This window comes from Hemibagrus wyckioides, linkage group LG10 (assembly GCF_019097595.1).
Source record: "Hemibagrus wyckioides isolate EC202008001 linkage group LG10, SWU_Hwy_1.0, whole genome shotgun sequence".
NCBI classification, from domain to species: Eukaryota; Metazoa; Chordata; class Actinopteri; order Siluriformes; family Bagridae; genus Hemibagrus; species Hemibagrus wyckioides.
Window position 1 is genome coordinate 17,848,960 of NC_080719.1, and position 20,796 is coordinate 17,869,755.

A 20,796-nucleotide genomic window follows, 5' to 3' on the forward strand; every position below is an offset into this window, starting at 1 on the left:
CGAGACCTGAAACTCAAATCCTCTTCAAGCAAGTTAAGTCCTAGATATATTGATCACTTTTGACGAAGACAAATGAATCCTGCAGCATGCAATCTAGACAATGCTCCAGACTCAAAGGGAGGCCATGTTGCAGGGTGGCATTGTAAACTGTCCATTTTGGGCTGGTCCTTTAATGTAAGCAGCCCAGGACATTTCAGCTCAATATCACTAGAGGGCGCCCTCTACTGAATATGTGGTCTCTCTTTTTGTGGTTACACTAATTTCACTTTCCAGTCTTTTTCTGGATCGTCCATTTAGTTAAGCAGAACCCGGAAGAGATGTTTCATATTATTTATTCCATATATAATTCTTAATATCAACAGTTCCACATTCTCTCTGTGGAAAAAAAATATCACAAATACCACCTTTATATATAACACCTGAAGGTTTTAGGATTAAAAAAAATGATTTGTATCAGTCTTTCCTATTCCCTTTACACCTCCTCCAACTCCTGAGCTAATTATCCAGCTGTTATTTGGATCAGGATGATAAGGATGATAGAGAAGCAGTCTCCCACATCTGTGGTTGAGAAACCCTGTGTTACTGAGTACTGATATTATGTAACACAGCTCTACTGATATTTTTAAACACCTGTCATGAACATGTGTCACAGATGTCTCCTGTTATGGATCAAGTAGCTTAATTCTAGTCAGCATTTCCTAAACACTGAAAGCGCTTAAGGACCAATTAAACCACACAGCTTTTAAACAGCTTTTGCAGTTACTGCAGAGGAAGAGTAAATAGGTTAATTGGTCCGTTTAGGGTGATACTCTGAGATCTCTTTTTCCAAAAACATAGTTGCTGAGCATTTCTAAGTCTTTGGAAATGAACACACACACACTTTCCCTCTTTCTTTCTTTTCATCTTTGTTAATTCATTTGCTCCTTCCTTCCTTCCTTCCAAATATCTGCAGAACACACACACACACACATTTGAAATGCTTGCAACCTGAGCTCAGGACTGAATCCCGGATTCTGCAGCTGTGAAGTGATTATGCCTAAAAAGCAAAAACAGCAACTCTGTAAAAAAAAAAAAAAAACCCTCTTTAACAGAAGCTTTAGACCCGCTGGATGGATCGGTTTTTATGTACTAAATGTACATAAGGATTAAATCTGCATATTTCTGCATCTGCATCATGCCAGCCACAACCACATATATGATCACTAAAAATAGATCTTGCGTAATAAGTACAGTCAGGAAAATAAATGGCACATACACCACCCTCTAAAAATATCCTGGGCATTATAGATGGTGAAAAGCACGAGAAAATAAATTACCTATACACAGGGAATTTTATAGAAAGAATAATGTCTTCAGTAGGCAGCAGTGTGTTATCTGTATCTCTTCGTCTCAACCAGATGTGTGAAAAATGCTGTTTAAGCAGCTTAAACAACTGGAAATGGACAAAATAAAATGTAATGTACTGAACACAGAGCCTGTTTCTCACTATTTGGCAATAATGCAGTGTCATGGTGCATCATCCGGGTACTTGAAGTGCTCTTCTTGTCAATTTTCATTGTGAGGACACACACAGCAGAACATGGCATAAATGCAGCGCTCGATTTGGGACACACTGATTCTGAGCTCGGAGACTATTTAGGACGCCTAGGAAGTTGAATTGGGACGCATCGCAGGTGCTCGCGCTCAGGTGTGTACATCTCTCTGACCTGCAGGTGGCAGTCGATCATATCTGAACATATTTCCATCAAGACGTCAAAGAAGAAGACGAAGAAATATGGCGCGATGTGATCAGACTGACCGGTGATATGTTTATGTTTTAGATTGTGTAACGTTAAAAGATCGTCTTTAAATCGATATGAATCTTATCTAACCATGTTTTCTTAGGATTTGGTTGTGCGTGTAGTTTAGATCTGGGTCTAGCAGGATGCCTGCTCTTACTTTAAGAGGAATTAGTGTGGATTTCCCGTTTACTCCATACCCATGCCAGAAGGATTATATGAGCAAAGTGATCGAGTGTCTGCAAAACGTGTGTAATCTTATTCTTTTCTATGTGATCTTTCTCCTAACACTTTGTCTAATACTATGAAATGTCAACGGAGCTGCTGAAACATCAGCGACCTCATAGGATTGTAATGGTTATAATGGGAGTTGTACTGGTTTTAACGGAAATTGTTACCTTCTGTGTTTTATGATAAGAGGATATCATATAAAGACCAGTAGCAGGTACATGACATGCTGCTATCACCAACAGCAACCATTACATACTTACTTAGTTTCTTTCTTTGGCTTTACCGTTCAATGTATGATATACACCGATCAGGCATAACATTATGACCACCCGCCTAATATTGTGTTGGTCCCCCTTTTGCTGCCAAAACAGCCCTGATGACATGGACTCCACTAGATCCCTAAAGGTGTGCTGTGGTATCTGGCATTAAGATGTTAGCAGCAGATCCTTTAAGTTCTGTAAGTTGCGAGGTGGGTCCTCCATAGATTTGTTTTGTGGATTTGTGGACTTGTTTGTCCAGAACATCCCAGAGATGGTTGATTGGATTGAGGTCTGGGGAATTTGGAGGCCAAGTCAACACCTCAAACTCGTTGTTGTGCTCATCAAACCATTCCTGAACCATTTTTGCTTTGTGGCACAGTGCATTATCCTCCTGACAGAGGCCAAAGCCATCACGGAATCTTGTTTCCATGAAAGGGTGTACATGGTCTGCAGCAATGCTTAGGTAGGTGGTACGTGTCAAAGTAACATCCACATGGATGGCAGGCCCCAAGGTTACCCAGCAGAACATTGCCCAAAGCACGACACTGCCTCTGCCGGCTTGCCTTCTTCCTATAGTGCCCCCTGGTGCCATGTGTTCCCCTGGTAAGCGACACACACGCATCCGGCCATCCACGTGATGTAAAAGAACACGTGATTGATCAGACCAGCTCACCTTCTTCTATTGCTCTGTGGTCCAGTTCTGATGCTCACATGCCCATTGTTGCCCTTTTGGTGGTGCACTGGGGTCAGCATGGGCACCCTGACTGGTCTGCAGCTATGCAGCCCCATACGCAACAAACTGTGATACACTGTGTATTCTGACACCTTTCTGTCAGAACCAGCATTAACTTCTTCAGCAATTTGAGCAACAGTAGCTTGTCTGTTGGATCAGATCACACGGGCCAGCCTTCGCGCCCCAGGTGCATCGATGAGCCTTGGCCGCCCATGACCCTGTCTCTGGTTCACCACTGTTCCTTCCATGGACCACTTTTGATAGATACTGACCACTTAGTTTCAGCATTTAATATTCTCAGAGTATATTAGGACTTCATTAAACAGTGGACGGGTTTGTAAGATCAGTTAAGTTTGTGCAGCTTGCATTTCAGTTGATGATGTGTTGTGTGTCTGTTATAGAAAGTAAATGGTGTGCTTGAGAGTCCAACTGGGACGGGGAAAACCCTGTGCCTTCTTTGCGCTGCGCTTGGATGGAGAGCGTATTTCAAGGACTCCATCTCTGCCCGAAAGATTGCAGAGAGAATGGGAGGAGCGGAGCTTTTTCCCGACAGGCCGGTGTCATCTTGGGGAACATCAGCAACAGATGGAGAAACACCAGGTATGAAGGGTAAAGAGTGGAGAGTTTGAGTTCTAAGTTTTCCAAGCCTTACAGTCATGTATTTCCCCACTGTTTGTTTGCTGTTCAACCTTTTGGCATCAAATTATATAGCCATGAGGTGGTTAATGATATCGAAACCTCCTTGCAGCATATTACACAGATATTCCCAAAATCATCTACGCATCAAGGACGCATTCTCAGCTGACCCAGGTCATCAGCGAGCTCAACAACACGTCCTACAGGTCAGAGCTACTCTATTCAGGGTAGTTTCTCGTGTCATTTTATTTATACAGCATTTAAGCTTAAAAAAATTAACTAATTCATTTTGCTGTTGGTGTGCTTTTGTGTGTTTCAAAATCTGATCTTCGTTATAGGCCAAAGATTTGCGTTTTGGGCTCCAGAGAGCAACTGTGCATCAACCAAGAAGTCATGAAGCAAGAAAGCAACCATGTTAAGGTACAGATCTTGGTTCTAGCAAATGATCTGCAGCAAACAGAGAATTTCATGAGTCCTGCTTTACATTTAAAAGTGTTTTTATTTGTTTTTAATATTTATTTGACTGCTTAAGAAAGGTGGGGCATGGTGACTGAATGGCCCCCTGTCCAGGGTGTCCCCTGGGTTTGACTCCATGTTCCCTGTGACCCTATGTAGGATAAACCATAGAGAAAATGAATGAATGGATGGATGACCGATGTTGTGTTTAGCAAATTTGCATGACTTCCTGTAAATATTGATGTAAAATTCATCTAGGTCATTCATCACTATGGGGAAAATAAATACATGCCTTTAAATACACACAGAAGATTACAAAAGTAAAAAAAAAAATCTCCAAGAGTTACAGATTAGACATCGCAACAAAGTCAGACCATCAACATGGAGAATGTTTTTCCAGACAAGAACTCAGTCCCCACTGTTAAGTGTGACGGAGTCACACATAGCATCATGGACCCCATGGACGACCAGATTAGTGCTGATTGAAAAATCTGGCTGTTTTCACCAAGACGTTACATCTGGGTTGGATCATGGGTGGAATTTAGAGATGAGCGACAATTTTAAATCCAAACACGGTTCAGTGATCACAGGTCAAGAGTCCACCAGAGAAGATTGTGGAGAGATGGGGGAATCACCTCAGGAGACTGAGATTCTTTGCTCTGTATCTTGTCAAGTGTTATAGGAAATGATTAGAGGAGCTCTGTTATTTTGGCAAAAGGAGGTTGCATTGAAGTTGATAATATGATGTGTCCCTCGTGTTGTTGAAAATATAACCCCCCACACACACACACACACACACACATGCAGAGGGTCTCCTTCCTCTTTATTTCCCCTTTTTATACTATTTCTATAGAATTTTGACAGGGGTGGCAAATATTTCTGGAACTGATTTATGTATACAGTATTACAATATTAACTGACTTTATTCTCTTTTTATTTTATCTTATTTTTATTTTATCGTTTATTCAACTTTTTATTGCAGGTCCATATGTGCCGAGCAAAAGTGTCTTCCCGCTCCTGTGTCTTCTACAATAATGTTGATGGTATGTTGAGCAAACATTCTTGTCACTGAGTATTTATTTTATTTTATTTTATTTATTTATTTATTTGATCTGACGGTAATGTTTAGAGAAAAGTACTGACAAGGACATCATGAACTCTATCATGGATGTTGAAGATCTTGTAAAAACTGGAAAAAAGCATAGGTATGATCTCCATTCCCTAAACTGATTTAGAATGAATAAATACAATTATATATCACCATATAATATTCTTTGTATAATTATATACACTTACTGGCCACTTTAATTGGGACAATGCTCAATTTTCCTTTCAGGGTGTGTCCATATTATCTGTCTCGCTCTCTAAAGCAGCATGCTGATCTCATATTCATGCCCTACAACTACCTCCTGGATCCGAAGGTGCGGAGAATGTTTGTTTGTTTTTCCTCTTTAAAAGAAGGAGAATTTGTTTGATTAATAGCTGTTGCCACTGCCGCAGAGGGAAAGGAAATGAACTGATTTTTCTTCCAGAGTCGTCGAGCACACAACATAGAGCTTAAAGGAGCCGTTGTCATTTTTGATGAAGCACATAATGTGGTGAGGATCCGTGTGTGGGGGTGGCTGTAGTTGTGTGTGTGTGTGGGTGAATGTAGTTGTGTGTGGTTGTCTGGTTGTGGGTGTGGTTGGTTTGTTGGTTGTCTGGTTGTGTGTGTGTGTGTGTGTGTGTGGTTGGATTGTTGGGTGTGTGTGTAGTCGGTTTGTTTGTTGTCTGGTTGTGTGTGTTTGGTTTGTTGGATGTGTGTGATTGAATTGTTTGTTGTCAAGTTGTGTGTGTGGATGGTTTGGTGGGTGTGGGTGTGTGGTTGGTTTATTTGTTGTGTGTGATTGATTTGTTGGGTGTGTGTGAGAAACTTGTTTTCTCTCTCTCTCTCTCTCTCTCTCTCTCTCTCTCTCTCTATCTTCTACACGAATCCTAACTGAGTTGAATATTTCCTCCATTTCTCCAGGAGAAGATGTGTGAAGAGTCGACCTCGTTTGATCTGACTCCTTACGATTTGACGTCAGCCATCGATGCTGTGGACAAGCTTTTGAGGGAGCAGGCCTCCGATTTCGGCAAAGGAGAATCTTCTGAGGATTTCAGTGCTGAATCTTCAAACTCAGGTTTGCTTCATGATGTTGCCTAACACATTTCCCAGTCAACTCCACGTCTGTGTGGTAAATCTGTTCACTCGTCTGTTACACAGGTCTGAACATGGACATCACCACTATCGCTAAAATAAAGCGTAAGTAACAAAAATGATGTTGTTTAGCTTTGATCAAGATGGATTTAACAAATTGTGAATTTTTTCTTTTTTTGTAGAAATTTTAATGGACCTGGAGATTGCCATAAATAGCTTTGAGATGCCTTCTAATAACCAGGGGATTACTAAGCCTGGCAGGTTTGTCCTCTGTCTCAGATATTGTTATATTTCTTTTTACCCAAAATTAAGATGTTTGCCTCAAACCTCTGGTGTTGGGAGTCTCTGTGTGCCTCAGGGTTTTTTCCAAGCACTCCTCTTTCCTCCCCAGTCTAGAGACATGGGTTGTAGGCTGATTGTGTAAACTGCTATGTTTTTCACCATGTCCACGGTTTCCCCTGCATCATGCCTGGATAGACTCCCTGTGACTCCTTGTGCAGGATAAGCACTACAGAACCTGGATGAATAGATTATGATGGGCTACATCAATAATCTGAGCTTCTAAAGCAGAATGTAGGGTGAATTATCAGACGTCGACTCAACTGTATGCACTATTAGTTTACAAAAAATCTAATTTCTTACTGTAGTATAGGTTTTGAATTGAACTAATATTCAACATGTTAAAGGTAAATAAACTGCACTGATATAAGCACAGTATGATATGTACCAATATGCACCAAATGTTTCTCATAAGATTTGAGCCTACTTCTAGACATTTTACATGAAGTAAATATCTAATTCTGTTGCCGCACAAAAAATACAATTTCATGACTAAAATTGGTCAGTGTTTTTTTAAAAAAATAATTTCTAGTTTTATTTGTGAAGATTTTTGCTTTTTACATCTGGGGAGACTCTTAACAATAAAACTCCTATTGATGATTCTTTCTGTGCGACCGTCACCTGTTTCTGCTTTTTGTTTTGAGTCAAATTGGTTGAAATGTATTTTTTTATGTCTATCGGTTAAATTGCAACATGCGATCAATCTCTAATCTACACTGATCAGGCATAACATTATGAGCACTGAGAGGTGACGTGAGTAACTCTGATTATCTCCTCATCATGGCACCTGTTAGTGGGTGGGATATATTAGGCAGCAAGTGAACATTTTGTCCTCAAAGTTGATGTGTTAGAAGCAGGAAAAATGGACAAGCGTAAGGATTTGAGTGAGTTTAACAAGGGCTGAATTGTGATAGCAAGATGACTGGTGCCAAAACTGTAGCTCTTGTGGGGTGTTCCCGGTCTGCAGTGGTCAGTCTATTAAAAGTGGTCCGAGGTAGGAACAGTGGTGAACCGGTGACAGGGTCATGGGCAGCCAAGGCTCACTGATGCACGTGGGGAGCGAAGGCTGGCCCGTGTGATCCGATCCAACAGACGAGCTACTGTTGCTCAAATTGCTGAAGAAGTTAATTCTGGTTCTGATAGAAAGGTGTCAGAATACACAGTGCATCACAGTTTGTTGTGTATGGGGCTGCATAGCTGCAGACCAGTCAGGGTGCCCATGCTGACCCCTCTGCACCACCGAAAGTGCCAGCAATGGGCACGTGAGCATCAGAAAAAGCTAGACAGCTGGTTCAGAGCATCTCCAAAACTGCAGCTCTTGTAAGGGTTGTTCCTCAGTATCTATCAAAAGTATCCTTTAAGTCCTGTAAATATCCTTTAAGTCCTCATCTTGCAACCTACAGGACTTAAAGGATCTGCTGCAAACATCTTAGTGCCAGATACCACAGCACACCTTCAGGGATATAGTGGAGTCCATGCCTCGACGGGTCTTTGGCAGCAAAAGGGGGAGCAACACAATATTAGGCAGGTGGTTATAATGTTATGCCTGATTAGTGTATATTTCAACTGGTCTTGAGGTCAACGTTTCCTATTTCTCTGTAAGGTTGGTGTGTCAGGGGATTTTGAGGTGTTCATTATATTACACTAACACTGCTCTAATGGGAAGTGCTAGTCAGTAGTATTTTAGAGGCTATTTATAGCATTGTATTTTTTCCTGCTCTCTCTTATAGCTTCATTTATGAGCTTTTGCAAAAGGCCCACGTGAACTACGACACCAAAACCGCAGTGGTGGACGCGATGGAGCAGATCACCGGATATTTGGCAGGAAGTAAGTATGGATCTTGTAACCTATTCCTGAGCTCAATTTCTCATCATTTAATACTTCTTACACTAACACGTGACACTCTTGAACTCAGAGCCTGGTATTTTCCTAAACACCAGCGGACTGCAGAAAGTCGCAGATATAATACAGGTCACTGCCACTTCTTTGTCTTGATCATTTTCTTGTTGTTCTTGTTCTTTCTTTCTTGTTGTTGTTGTTGTTGTTTTGAATTTCAGTGACATTGTAATTGATTTGTTTTCTCTCCTCTCAGTTGGTGTTTGCTGTTGAACCTGCAGAGGGCGGTATGCCACCACATAAGGGGAACACCATGCAGCAGTTTAAGGTCCGTCGTATTTATCAGAATGCACTGAATGCACTTCTTAGTGAGATATTATGCAGTATACGCCGACAGCTGCATGTGTATGTGTAGGTATAGCTCATGATCTCCATATAACAAATCTGTACTTTATGTCAGATTATCGCTGACTTTCAACACTGTTCCCTGTAACTGAGAAAAGAGCTTTATGTGTGGATTATTTTGCTGTTTGGCTCCAAATCTAAAGCTGTGTTTCCTATCAGGTACACATTCATCCAGACACAAGCAATTTCAAGAAAAAGCAGACTACTGATCTGTGGGCCTCCACTTCTACAAGGAAACAAGGTATATGCCTTTATTTACTCAATATTTCACAGAAAATGAAACCAATATGTGATTAGTGTATTGTTTTGTGCATAGCCTATAGGTGTTTTGTGCATAGCCTATAGGTAATTGAACCGTTAACATTTTTTTAAATTATTATTTATAATATTTTTCAAAATATAATTTATGCATTGTAAAAATATATATAAATTATACATGTATTTATTATATGTATAAGAAGTTATTCTAAATAATTTGGTATAATTAAAATATAAAAGTACTTTTAAATAATGTATTATAGTTTATTATAATAATAAGTATAATAATAATTATAAGTATAATAATAATTATATTTAATTATTATTATACTTATAATTATTATTATTATAATAAGTTAATTATAATAAATAAATTATAATAAATTATTAAAAATAAAAAAGAATACTATTAGTTATTATTTATAGTAACTAATATTTATTATTAACTGTTATAATTTTATTTGACATATATTTATTATAGTTTATTTTGATTGTTTTATTCATAGGAAATCACCTGAAACTTGACTTTTAACAGTTCACAAACTTTTTTTATTTTTTTATTTTTTTTCCCCTTCCAATTAAATGTTTGACAGGGAATGTGCTGAGTTACTGGTGTTTCTCTCCGGGATTCAGCATGCAAGATCTCCTCCGACAGGAAGTGCGCTGCATCATCCTGACTAGTGGCACCCTGTCACCTCTGTCATCCTTCACCTCTGAGATGCAGATGTAGGTTCTCACAACCTTTTTCTTTTCCTCATTGAAAGCCAGGCAATGGTGTATCTGTAGCTCAAGCACATCACCTCTTCTTTACAGCCCGTTTCCCGTGAGTCTGGAGAACCCTCACATCATTCAGAAGGACCAGATCTTTGTCAGCGTTATTGACAAAGGGCCGGACGGCGTGCAGCTCAGCACAGCCTTCGACAGGAGGTGTGTTTTAGACAGTGTGTCACTTTCAGTTGGCTTGCTGCTGCCATTAGGTCAGGTTTAACCATCTGGCATTACCCTAGCGTATTACACATTAATCACACAGTGTGTCACTTCCTGTGAAGGTTTGTTCCTGAGAACATGGCATCATTAGGAAACACTATTGGTAAGAGATGGATCTTTAATTAGAGCTCTAACAAAGAATTACATATATTAAAAATTAAAAAGTGCCAATCATTCTCTCCCTCTCTTTGTCTCTCTCACACGCACACACAATGCCCTTTTACCATCCTTGTTTTTGACAGTAAATTTGTGTCGAGTGGTTCCTCATGGCCTACTAGTGTTTTTCCCATCATACCCAGTGTTGGATAAGACGCTGGACTATTGGAAGGTGAGTCCACCCTGTGGAGACATCTGTTAAATAATTATAAATATATAACTGGTTTGTTATCTTAACCCTGATAAGAACCTGCACCTGTCTGTAAAAATGTGCAATACACAATTGTACAGACTTTTACTGCAGCACATAATGATGATGAGTTGTAGTCATTTCTAAGTATAAATTCTAAAGAGCTGCAAAAGTGTAAAGTCATACTTTTACAAAACGTCTGTTTCCTTGTTCAATTGCCAATAGACTAGCGGCCATGTAGATCGCATCGAGTCAATGAAGCCCATGTTCGTGGAACCAAAAGGAAAGGGAACCTTTGCAGAGGTAGGAACCTGCCGCTCTTATAAGGTTATATTACAGATTTTGGGTTTTAATGTTTGCACACATTTAAAATTTGAGAACTGAAAGTGTGCATATGATACCTGAGTTCATCGACGTGTGAATCTGGAATGATTAAAGGTTATGCATGTTTTTATTTGTTTTGTTTTTTTTGCCATTTAACTGACCCCGTAGGAAGCTCCGCCCCCTACCTTTACCTCACGTTGGTCTGTGGGAAATTTCTGAAACTTATACTTGTCCTACATCTACATTTTCATAAACAATGTTGCCTATCTAATTATCGTATCTAATCTACTGATTATCTGATTATCTAATAATCCTTTCAGTATTAAGCACCTGTCATAATCATTAGTCAACAGCTAAACTTATGGTAAATAGATGCAATTAGCACAAAAATAGACATAGACTCTGAGTAGGGTGTTAGCTGTAAAACCATGTAAGGAAAAAAGGAAAAAAATATATAAAACCACAAAAATAGAGATGAGCACAACTGGTCATCGTTAGTGGGTTATTATTCTCGAACCTTCTGGCTTTGGCGTAAACATCACAAGGGCATAAGCTAGCATATCATACCATATCATGGAGCTGGCTCCACTGAGACCGAAAAACATGTTGACGAAATTCAGAAGCCTTGAGCTTAGGGGCGAGAACCACGACAGTCTTACCTGACATGACACTGACTCGAACGTTCGAGAGAGAGCGTAAGGTCATTTTTTAACAATTAAAGTTTGTATAGAAATTACATTACACCACCTATGTAAATAACTTTACCCAGGTAAGTGGAAAAATGGTAAAATTCCTTGTGGCAAAAGTAAGAACAAAACAACAAGTACCAAGACAGAAGTGTGTTTGGAGAAGATGTTATTGAAGCGCCAGCGAAATATTATTGCAGTGGCTGATGTTAATGTAAACACAGGGAGAAAACACTGAGTAAGTGTAATGGAAAAATACGGGCCTAAAGGGTTAAGGGCTTGAAGCAATGGAGAAGATTTAGAAAATTAAATTAACCTAAGTTACAATAAACTGACTAATCCTAACCTGAATAAATAAACTCAACGTAAATCAAACTAAACTAAGATCACAGAGCCATTTTACCCCTAGGTAATGATCACAGAGCCATTTTACCCCTTTTACCTTTTCACCATATCATTATCACATAGGCAACGAGTGAAAACTGAAGTAAAATAAGGGTAGCGCCCTTTCCTTAAATAATGGTAAAACTCCTCGGGATTCTAAGTAATTGCCAGGCAGTCACCATGAACCACACAGGAACAACAAACATATGGAACATGTGGGTTATGTAGGTTACATTATAAGTGATAAATTGAAGGTGTAATGAAATAAATGTGTTTTTGGTCTAAATAAGTTCCAAAGTTCAGACAGATCAACAACTAATACGTGTTAAAATTAAAACTTGTGACCCATAGGCTGTATGAAGGCCACAGAAAGATGGGGCTGTTTTTTAGAGGGGAAAATTAGTTAATGTTAGTGGTGCTCATCTGTCTCAAAAAGAGCACTCTTCTGAAAAAGAAAAACAAAATGAAAATGAAATACGGCAACAACGCAAAACATTATTTCATATTCGTTATTTCTCATTGTTCTTCCTTATTTTTCTTGTTCATAAATCACACAATGCTTGACTTTTATAGATGACCATCTATAAAAACCCAGAAGACCTGAAATTACTCCTCATTGCTCACACCCTCGCTTTTTTGCAGGTGATTGATGGCTTTTATGACAAGGTAAATGACTCAAAGTCAAACGGAGGGAGCTTCTTTGCTGTATGTAGAGGAAAGGTAAGAAAATGAGATGTATGTATCTTAAATATCATTCTATATTCTGCTTTTTACTAAGAACTTCTCTGCTTTCTCCCAAGGTGAGTGAAGGGTTGGATTTTGCAGACACGTACGGTCGTGGAGTGATCATCACCGGTCTTCCCTACCCTCCGAGAATGGACCCCAGGGTGGTACTGAAGATGCAGTATTTGGATGAGATGTGCAGGAACAGATCCAGTGGTGTAAAGGTAGCGTCTTCTGTTACTTAATACACCATATTTACACTAAGGTGGCCCATACAATACTGTAAGTGTGTGTGTGTGGTTTTTTTTAAGTGCAGTGTAAAGGTTTTTGCATGTGATTGTACTAACTACTGTGTGTGTGTGTGTTTATGGGGGTATGTGTATGTTGGAGTGGATGTGTGTGTAGTGTTTGTGTGTGTTTATGGGAAATTGTGTGCGTTTAGGAGTGAATGTGTGCTTGTTGGGCGTGGTGGATGTGTGTGTGTGTGTGTGTGTCTATGTGTATGGGGTGTCTGCATTGAGGGGTACGGGGGTATGTGTGTGTTGGCGTGGATGTGTGTGGAGCGGGGTGGTGGGTGTGTGTTTATAGGGGTTGTGTGTGTTTGTATGTGTGAATTTGTGTGTGTTTATGGGGGATTGTGTGTGTAGGAGTGAATGTGTGCTTGTTGGGCATGGGATGTGTGTGTGTGTGTGCATGGATGGGTAAGGGGCTATGTGTGTGTTGGAGTGGATGTGCATGTCGAGCAGGGTGGTGGGTGTGTATGTGTGTGTGTTTCTAGGGGTATGTGGGTGATGGAGTTGATGTGTATGGTGGTGGATGTGTGTGATGTGTGCGTTTATGGGGGGGTTGTGTGTGTGTGTGTGTATGCATGCATATTCAGTATTTGTTCTTTGCATACCATGTTTGCCTCCTACATATTCAGATCAGTGTGTGTGTGTGTGTTGTCTCTGCATACATATTCAGTATTTGTTCTTTGCATGCCATGTTTGCCTCCTACATATTCAGTTCAGACTGTGTGTGTGTGTTTTCAGTACCTGTCTGGGCAGGAGTGGTACAGGCAGCAGGCCTCCCGTGCTGTGAACCAAGCTATCGGTAGAGTAATTCGCCACCGCGAGGATTTCGGCGCCATCTTTCTTTGTGACTACAGGTTCGAGCTCATCATGGAGTTATTCAGTAATCTGCAGAGATAAACAGAATCCTGCATTATGTTAACTTCGGCCTTAACTTCTAACCTAAGGACACAAAAGAACAAAGACAGAAAAAAAGCCCTTTATTTAAAACTCCTTTCTAACGTAAGTCTGGGAGAACTTTTCTCTTAATGTTGTAGAATTATTATAAAAAACTATTTCTACACTAGAGTCGTAACACTCGAGCACATTCACAGGGTTTAGCAGATACCCTTATCCAGAGCAACTTACATTTTCATTTCATTTTATACAAATGAGCACGAAGGGCCTTGCTCAGGGGCCCAGCAGTGGCAAGTTGGTGGACCTGGGATTCAAACTCACAGCCTTGTGTTCAGTAGTCCAATGTCTTAACCACTACGCTACCACATCCGCACAAAAACACAGCTGCTCACGACTGGCAGGGGAGAAAGAAAACCTTCCCGTTAAGTAAGCATGGCTATTATGAGTCACTGCACCACTTGAAGTCATTAAATGTGGTATTATCCCGTTGTTAAACGTTAAGCGATACTGTCATCTTTATGATATGATTTCCACTGTTCCAGTCATGCCGTCTTGCGGTGTGCGCTGTGTGAGATGTCTGTTTTTCCACATTTTGTCTGTGATCAGAGCACATAAGCTACAGATGCTGAAGACAGGTTGGGTTATTATGGGCTTGTCATGCAAGTTTTTCCTTTCTTTTCTTCTCAGGAGCCAAAAAATTTGCACTTGTTTTATTTGTGTATGAACATAGACACTCAGGGCTTTAATAAATTGTAGTTTTTCCATAAACTGCTGTTTTTACCTAGCATAGCAAATTTAAAAAAAAATGTTTTCCTCCACATAAATGTTTCTTCATATTAATAAAGATATTAAACCCGTTTATACTCTCTGAGATTCCCCAAGTGCTTGTTCATAAGTCTCTAAAACTGAAGGCTTTAACTTTTACCACTAATATTCCATATTATATAAACAGAGGTAAAATGTCTCACACTGAATGTGGACACTGATGAAGTAATTCATGTGTTTATACTGAATGAAAATGTCTGACTAGTTGATTTTGATAGACAGTGTGTTGGGAAAAGGTGTTAAACAATTGTTTCTTACCCTTTGTGCTTATCGAAGGTTCAAAGGTACAGATGTACGACAGCAGCTCCCTTCCTGGGTCAGACCTCATGTTCGAACTCATGAAAACTTCGGCACCGTGGTCCGTGACGCTGCTCAGTTTTTCCGGGTTGCACAAAAGCTTGTAAGTATCAGGTTTTAGGTTATTAGATACCAACCAATTGTGCTTTTTTTTTGTTTGTTTGTTTGTTTTCTTGAATCTTAACCCTGGTGGATTCGTGTGTAATAGAGGCCTGTACCTGAGAAGAAAGCGAAAGGTTCAGGGTGTAAGAACCAGACACCTAAAGACACGGTCCAGACGAGTCCAGGGTGCAGTCGTCCAGCTCAGAGTGCCTGGGAGAGCAGTTCGTCTCTCAAAGCCAAAGTGTTCGACTCTCATGTGCCAAGTCTGAAAAGGAGGAAGTTGGGTAAGCTGGCATGTCAGTCAATTCTGGAATCACTAAAAGTAGATATTTTGTATAATTAATGTGATACAGCAGTGAGATCTGGTCTAATAATTTGGTTGGATGAGCTGTGTTCCAGGAGAGCTTATAATCAGGGTATATATAACTCTGGGGCATTTCACTGTTTAACTCTGCCGCTCTTCTGCATTCCCTCAATATATATGAAAGCTCATCAGATGAAGGTGAAAAGGAAGAAACAGTTTTAACAGGAATGTGAAAATCATTGTGAGCCACTAGACAGCTAGTTGACAGCTAGCTATTTATCATTATGTAGATAAGAAATCCTTCAATATGGAGGTAGCTGAACAAATCATGGTCACTGTTCATCCTTTTTGAGTATTTAGATTTGTTAACAGTGCAATATTTACGACCTACAACTCTACAGCCATCCATTTCTGTTTAAAATTATTTTAATGAATCACACATTTACTGAAACCTTAAGACAATCTGAATTTGTTCCTTGCTGTGGTAATGGCTGATGCAGATGAGCACTCGGAGAGAGACGGGACAGCCAGGCTTTGTGTCCAGTACGAGATGGAGATGAGTTCCAGTAAGACGAGACACATGAGCCTGCTTGACGCTCTGGATAAAACTGACCCGAATCGAGACGAGGATGAGGCCCTTGCTGGGGAGGAGCGGGTGAGAGGACAAAAAGCACAACATGGGGCAAAGGAAAAAAGAAATTTCTATTTTTTCTAATTTTTCTATAAACAGTTTATAATGTTACTGAGGCACCTGTCTCATGAAAGATGAGCATGAGAAGCTAATTCTTTTAATAATTTGCATACCTTTTTGTTTATGCAGGCCAGCCGTTTGTCCACATTATCTCTACAGCATGACAAGCGCATGGATGATGAATTGAGGGGAGGGAAACGCAAAATCAGAGTAGTGCAAGACCGGGTATCTGTTTATTTTGCATCTTTCATACAGTTGAGGTCATACGTTTACATAGAATAAATCTGAAAAATGTTAATCATTAAAAAAAATTAAAAGGAGTGATTTGTTATTTAATATTGCACAGAATTTGGGTGAAGGGGGGTGTAAACTTTTGAACTTTTTTTGAAACCTCTTATTTAATACATAAGTAAGTAAATAAATAAATACAGATTCTTTGAGGTGTATGTAAACTTATGACCTCAGGTCTGTTTGTGTGTGTGTAGGTTTATATTATAATTTTTGTTATAATATTATATTATAATATTATAATTTTTGTTTGTGTTCCTTCATCTGTATCATTCTAAAATCGCTTTTTTGATTCTTGAATCTTTTAGAAACCGATAATCTCCAGTGCAGCAGACAAAGGCAGGGCCTTTATGCTGGAGCTGAAGAGAAATTTAAGTCGAGAGAGCTACACACAGATCATGCATGTGCTTCAGGTGTACAAGGCCACAGATAACCTCGACAACCTTTTGGCAACAGCAGCAGATATTCTCATAACTGATACTAACACACACATTCTGCTGAGAGGTAGGTGTGTGTGTATGAATGAGAGAGAGAGCACATCACTGTCACTTACACCAATCAGGCATAACATTATGAGCACTGAGAGGTGCCGTGAATAACACTGATTATCTCCTCATCATGGCATCTGTTAGTGGGTGGGATATATTAGGCAGCAAGTGAACATTTTGTTCTCAAAGTTGATGTGTTAGAAGCAGGAAAAATGGCACACATTGAGGGATGTAGTGGAGTCCATGCCTCGATGGGTCAGGGCTGTTTTGGCAGCAAAGGGGGAGCAAAACAATATTAGACATGTGGTTATGCCTGATCGGTGTACACAGATCAGATCGATATAGGTCACAAAAACATGAATAGATATGAGTAGAACAATGAACAGCAGAAGTACAGGACTGTATAAAAAACTGAACTAGTAGTTGAACCTAAACTCAATGAAGTATCTCAATTCCGAAAAGAATTCTGACCAGTCCCAACTGTTCCTTAAGGAATTCTCCTAAGGAATATTTGTTGATGTTTGTAACCACCTATGATATTTTAATGAACTTGGTTCTGACGAAGGAGGTGTCTTATTTGGTTATTTAAGCTTTACATTTTTTGTAAGATGATTCATAGTTCAATGCAGAATTAGTGACTTACTGAGAAATTACCGACTCTTACTGTCGCATATATATGCCACAAAATGCAAATGTCTGTCTGTTTCACCTGAAATGTATAAAATGTATTTTTTTATTTATACATTACCTAATTGGTCAGAATGTTTGTGAAGCCTGCTCTGATGTATGCATATTCTGGATATTTCTCATAGGTCTCTACCAGTTTGTTCGACCACATCACAAGAAGCAGTTTGATGAGAAGTGTCAGCTCCTAACAGGCAAAGGCTGTGGTTACAAACCTGAGCACTCAATCTCCAGGGAGGACAGAGCATTACTCGTGAAAAAAACGGGTAATGCTGCTCATTTTATACACGAGAGAGAACAACTAGTCAGAGATGGGTGTACATTAAAAGAATGAATATAATGCGTTCTTCCAGCTAAAGCGGAGACGTCTGAAATGTGCTCAACCTCCCAGCTAGACTCAAGCAGGCAACTCAATCAAGGAGGATCTCACTTAGGAACACATCTTTTGTCTGGAAGTAAGCATACCCCCCATAAACTTCATTTATTTCTACTCGAATCATTTTATATATCTGAAGGTGCATCCCAGATTGCATATTTATTCATTATTCTACTGTCTATTGAAGTATAAATAGAAATGGCTTATAATTTCCAGTTAGTAAAAAAAAAAAGATGAATGTTCCATTTGAGACAATAACACAATGTATGCACTATATAAGAAGAATAGAAGTGTTTTTGCATTCAGTGTTTGTTATTGTTGTTTTTGGGGTTTTTTTTGTTATTTTACAGTGGATGCAAGTGTGAAGGATCAGACACAGCCAAGGAAAGAGAGTCAGGTCAGTGCTTCCCTGCTGTCTGATATAAAAAAGGCTATCGGTGCTGAGAAGACGAATCAGCTTTTTCTAGCGTTGCAAACGTACAAGAAGACTAATGATTACGAACAGATGGTATCAACGGTTGTGGGGTTGCTGACTGAGCGAGACGAGGACATTATTCTTCTTAAACGTGAGTCTCTCAGCTTTTAAGAGGGAATAACAGGTCAGGCAAAGAATGTTGTTGGCTACTTTTTTATACAGAGGGATAATTGTTTAGAACTTAATTTTTCTTTGTTTAGGGCTAACAGTGTTCATTCCAGCTCACCACCGTCAGCAGTTCTCTGAGATGTTAACATCCTTGACTGGGAGTGTTTCAGTGTCTTGTCAGGATACAGATGAGATTTCTACTCCCCCAGTTACAGGTAGATATTTTAACACATACACTCACATTTGCCTCCTTAGGAATACCTGAGCATTCATGCTACAATTATTGTTCACAGCAAACATTTGAATGAAAAAAGTGTGATCTTTGTGACTTTATCTGAGGTATGGTTGTAGGATCCATATGGGCTGGTTTGGGTATTTAAAAATCTGCTGATCTCCTGTGATTTTCACACCTAACACTTTGTAGAGTTACACAGAATGAAAAACACTGAGTGAGGGACATTTCTATGAGGGGGGAAGTGCCTTACTGATGAGAGAGGTCAGAGGAAACTGGCCAGGCTAGTTTGAGCTGACAGAAAGTCTACCAACTAATCACTCTTACAGCTGTGTTGAGCAGAAAAGCATCTCAGACTACACAACACCTCAGGCCTTGAGGTGGATGAGCTATAAGAGGAGCGGCTTGGCTGACATGAGGGGACTCTGATGTGGTCTTCTGCTGCTGTAGGTCAAGCCTCAAGGTTCTGAGATGTTTTCTGTTCACCACGAGTGCAAAGAGTGATTGATTATTTGAGGTGCTATAGACTTCCTGGCAACTCGGACCTGTCTCCTCATTCTCCTCTCTTCTCTCTCTTCAGCCTGCAGACCCTCTTAGGTGTTTTTGTTTAATCGCACCGTTCTTTATAAACTCTAGAGACTGTTGTGTGTGTGTGAAAATCCCAGGAGATCAGCAGTTTCTGAAATAAACCAGCCCATCTGGCACCAAGAGCTATGCCACAGTGAAAATTCAGAGATCTCTGTTCTGATGTGTGATGATTTCATTTCAATTTCATGTTTGAATCATTGTTTTAACAGAATGTTCTTATTTTTCTAAGTACAGGGTTGTAATTATGTGCCTCTGAATTGTTCCATCTTTGTAGTTTCACAGCTCTGTGCAGGAAAATCACAAAGCAAGATATCTTCCTTCCTCTCCTAACATGGGAAACCTCACAAGCTGCTACTCCATTCATGTGGGTTTGTTTTCTTTGAAGCAGAGGAAGATGAAGCAGAGCAGTCTGACCTTCATATGGTCCATACTTGATATCTGTCATAACTAAAACAGTAAAAAATGTATGATTGTGTTTTGACAACTGAGATTTAATACACACTTGTGTTTTGTTTTTCAATGATAAATTAAAATATTTTCTTATTTCTGACTCTTTCATTATGTTGAGCTGTGTAAGGTCCTGTTCACATTCTGTTCAGAGGTGTGGTTGATTATAGATCAGTTAGAGAACACACACACACGCGCATACATTCATATAAAATTGAAGACTGGAAAAACATCACCTTCATCCATTTTTTTTTTCTTCAACTGCAAATTATCAAGTCTGTGCCCACTGTAGCCTCAGATTTCTGTTCTTGACTGACAGAAGTGGAACCTATTCTACTCTTCTAGCGAATCTGCCTCAAAATGTGCATCATGAGATGCTTTTCTGCTCGCTCTGTTTGTAAAGAGTGATTGAGTTACCCACAGACTTTCCTAACAACTTGTATAAATCTGGCCAGACTCCACTGACCTTCTGACCCGGAGAACTGCCACTTACTTGGACGGTTTCTGTTTTTGCAGAATTTTCTCTAAACTCTGGGTTTTCTCTGTGATGTTTCTGGAGATCAGCAAATTTCAGAAATAATCAAAAGAGCCAGTCTGACACCAGGAACCATAAAGTCACTGAGTTTCTTTCTTTCTTGTATTTGCTTTTATGCAATGTGCTGCTATCACATGTTTGGCTAATTGGAAAATTGCATGAAGGAGCAGAGGTACTTTGTGTTTTACTGGGCTGTGGGAAAAGAAACTGATTTGCAGTGAGTATAGTTTGTAAGTAAGTATAGTTATGTTTAAAGTTGTGAAACTTTCCCCAGACTAGCTGGTACCTTTGCCATTTACTTTGTACTTCCAAATAGCTGAAAAATGCTTGATCTAAAAGAAGAACAATACTACAAAGACCTGGAAAGGTATTTACTTATGCTGGCAAGTTCAGTCTAGACAGAAACTTGATAGTCTGTAGTGCCATGTTTATAGGATATCATCTCACTACAGTGACTACTCTTCAAAAATATAACATTTAAAATCAGAGATCTTTTTTCCCATTGTTTTGCGTGAATAAATAATTATGTTTTGCTTTACTCATCTTTAATATCTGTAAACCCCACCTCTATTTCTACATTAGCCATATTCAACTGTGAATCTTAATG

The 20,796-nt window shown here is 39.5% G+C and overlaps 1 protein-coding gene across 1 annotated transcript; it reads left to right on the plus strand.

Annotated features, from left to right (window-relative positions):
• Nucleotides 1-1,755: 1,755 nt before the first annotated feature.
• Nucleotides 1,756-19,724, plus strand: rtel1 (regulator of telomere elongation helicase 1). Its single transcript, XM_058401463.1, has 34 exons — nucleotides 1,756-1,800; nucleotides 1,885-2,026; nucleotides 3,404-3,602; nucleotides 3,751-3,844; nucleotides 3,977-4,058; nucleotides 5,077-5,137; nucleotides 5,224-5,299; nucleotides 5,431-5,515; nucleotides 5,627-5,692; nucleotides 6,103-6,256; nucleotides 6,340-6,378; nucleotides 6,456-6,534; nucleotides 8,343-8,440; nucleotides 8,529-8,584; nucleotides 8,706-8,777; nucleotides 9,014-9,095; nucleotides 9,706-9,838; nucleotides 9,926-10,039; nucleotides 10,162-10,202; nucleotides 10,342-10,427; nucleotides 10,671-10,748; nucleotides 12,482-12,559; nucleotides 12,640-12,786; nucleotides 13,594-13,709; nucleotides 14,851-14,974; nucleotides 15,080-15,257; nucleotides 15,778-15,932; nucleotides 16,098-16,193; nucleotides 16,565-16,760; nucleotides 17,557-17,694; nucleotides 17,782-17,883; nucleotides 18,155-18,370; nucleotides 18,480-18,602; nucleotides 19,482-19,724. The coding sequence occupies exons 2-34, from the start codon at nucleotides 1,925-1,927 to the stop codon at nucleotides 19,535-19,537; spliced, it is 3,522 nt and encodes a 1,173-aa protein (XP_058257446.1). The 5' UTR covers nucleotides 1,756-1,800; nucleotides 1,885-1,924; the 3' UTR covers nucleotides 19,538-19,724.
• Nucleotides 19,725-20,796: the final 1,072 nt, after the last annotated feature.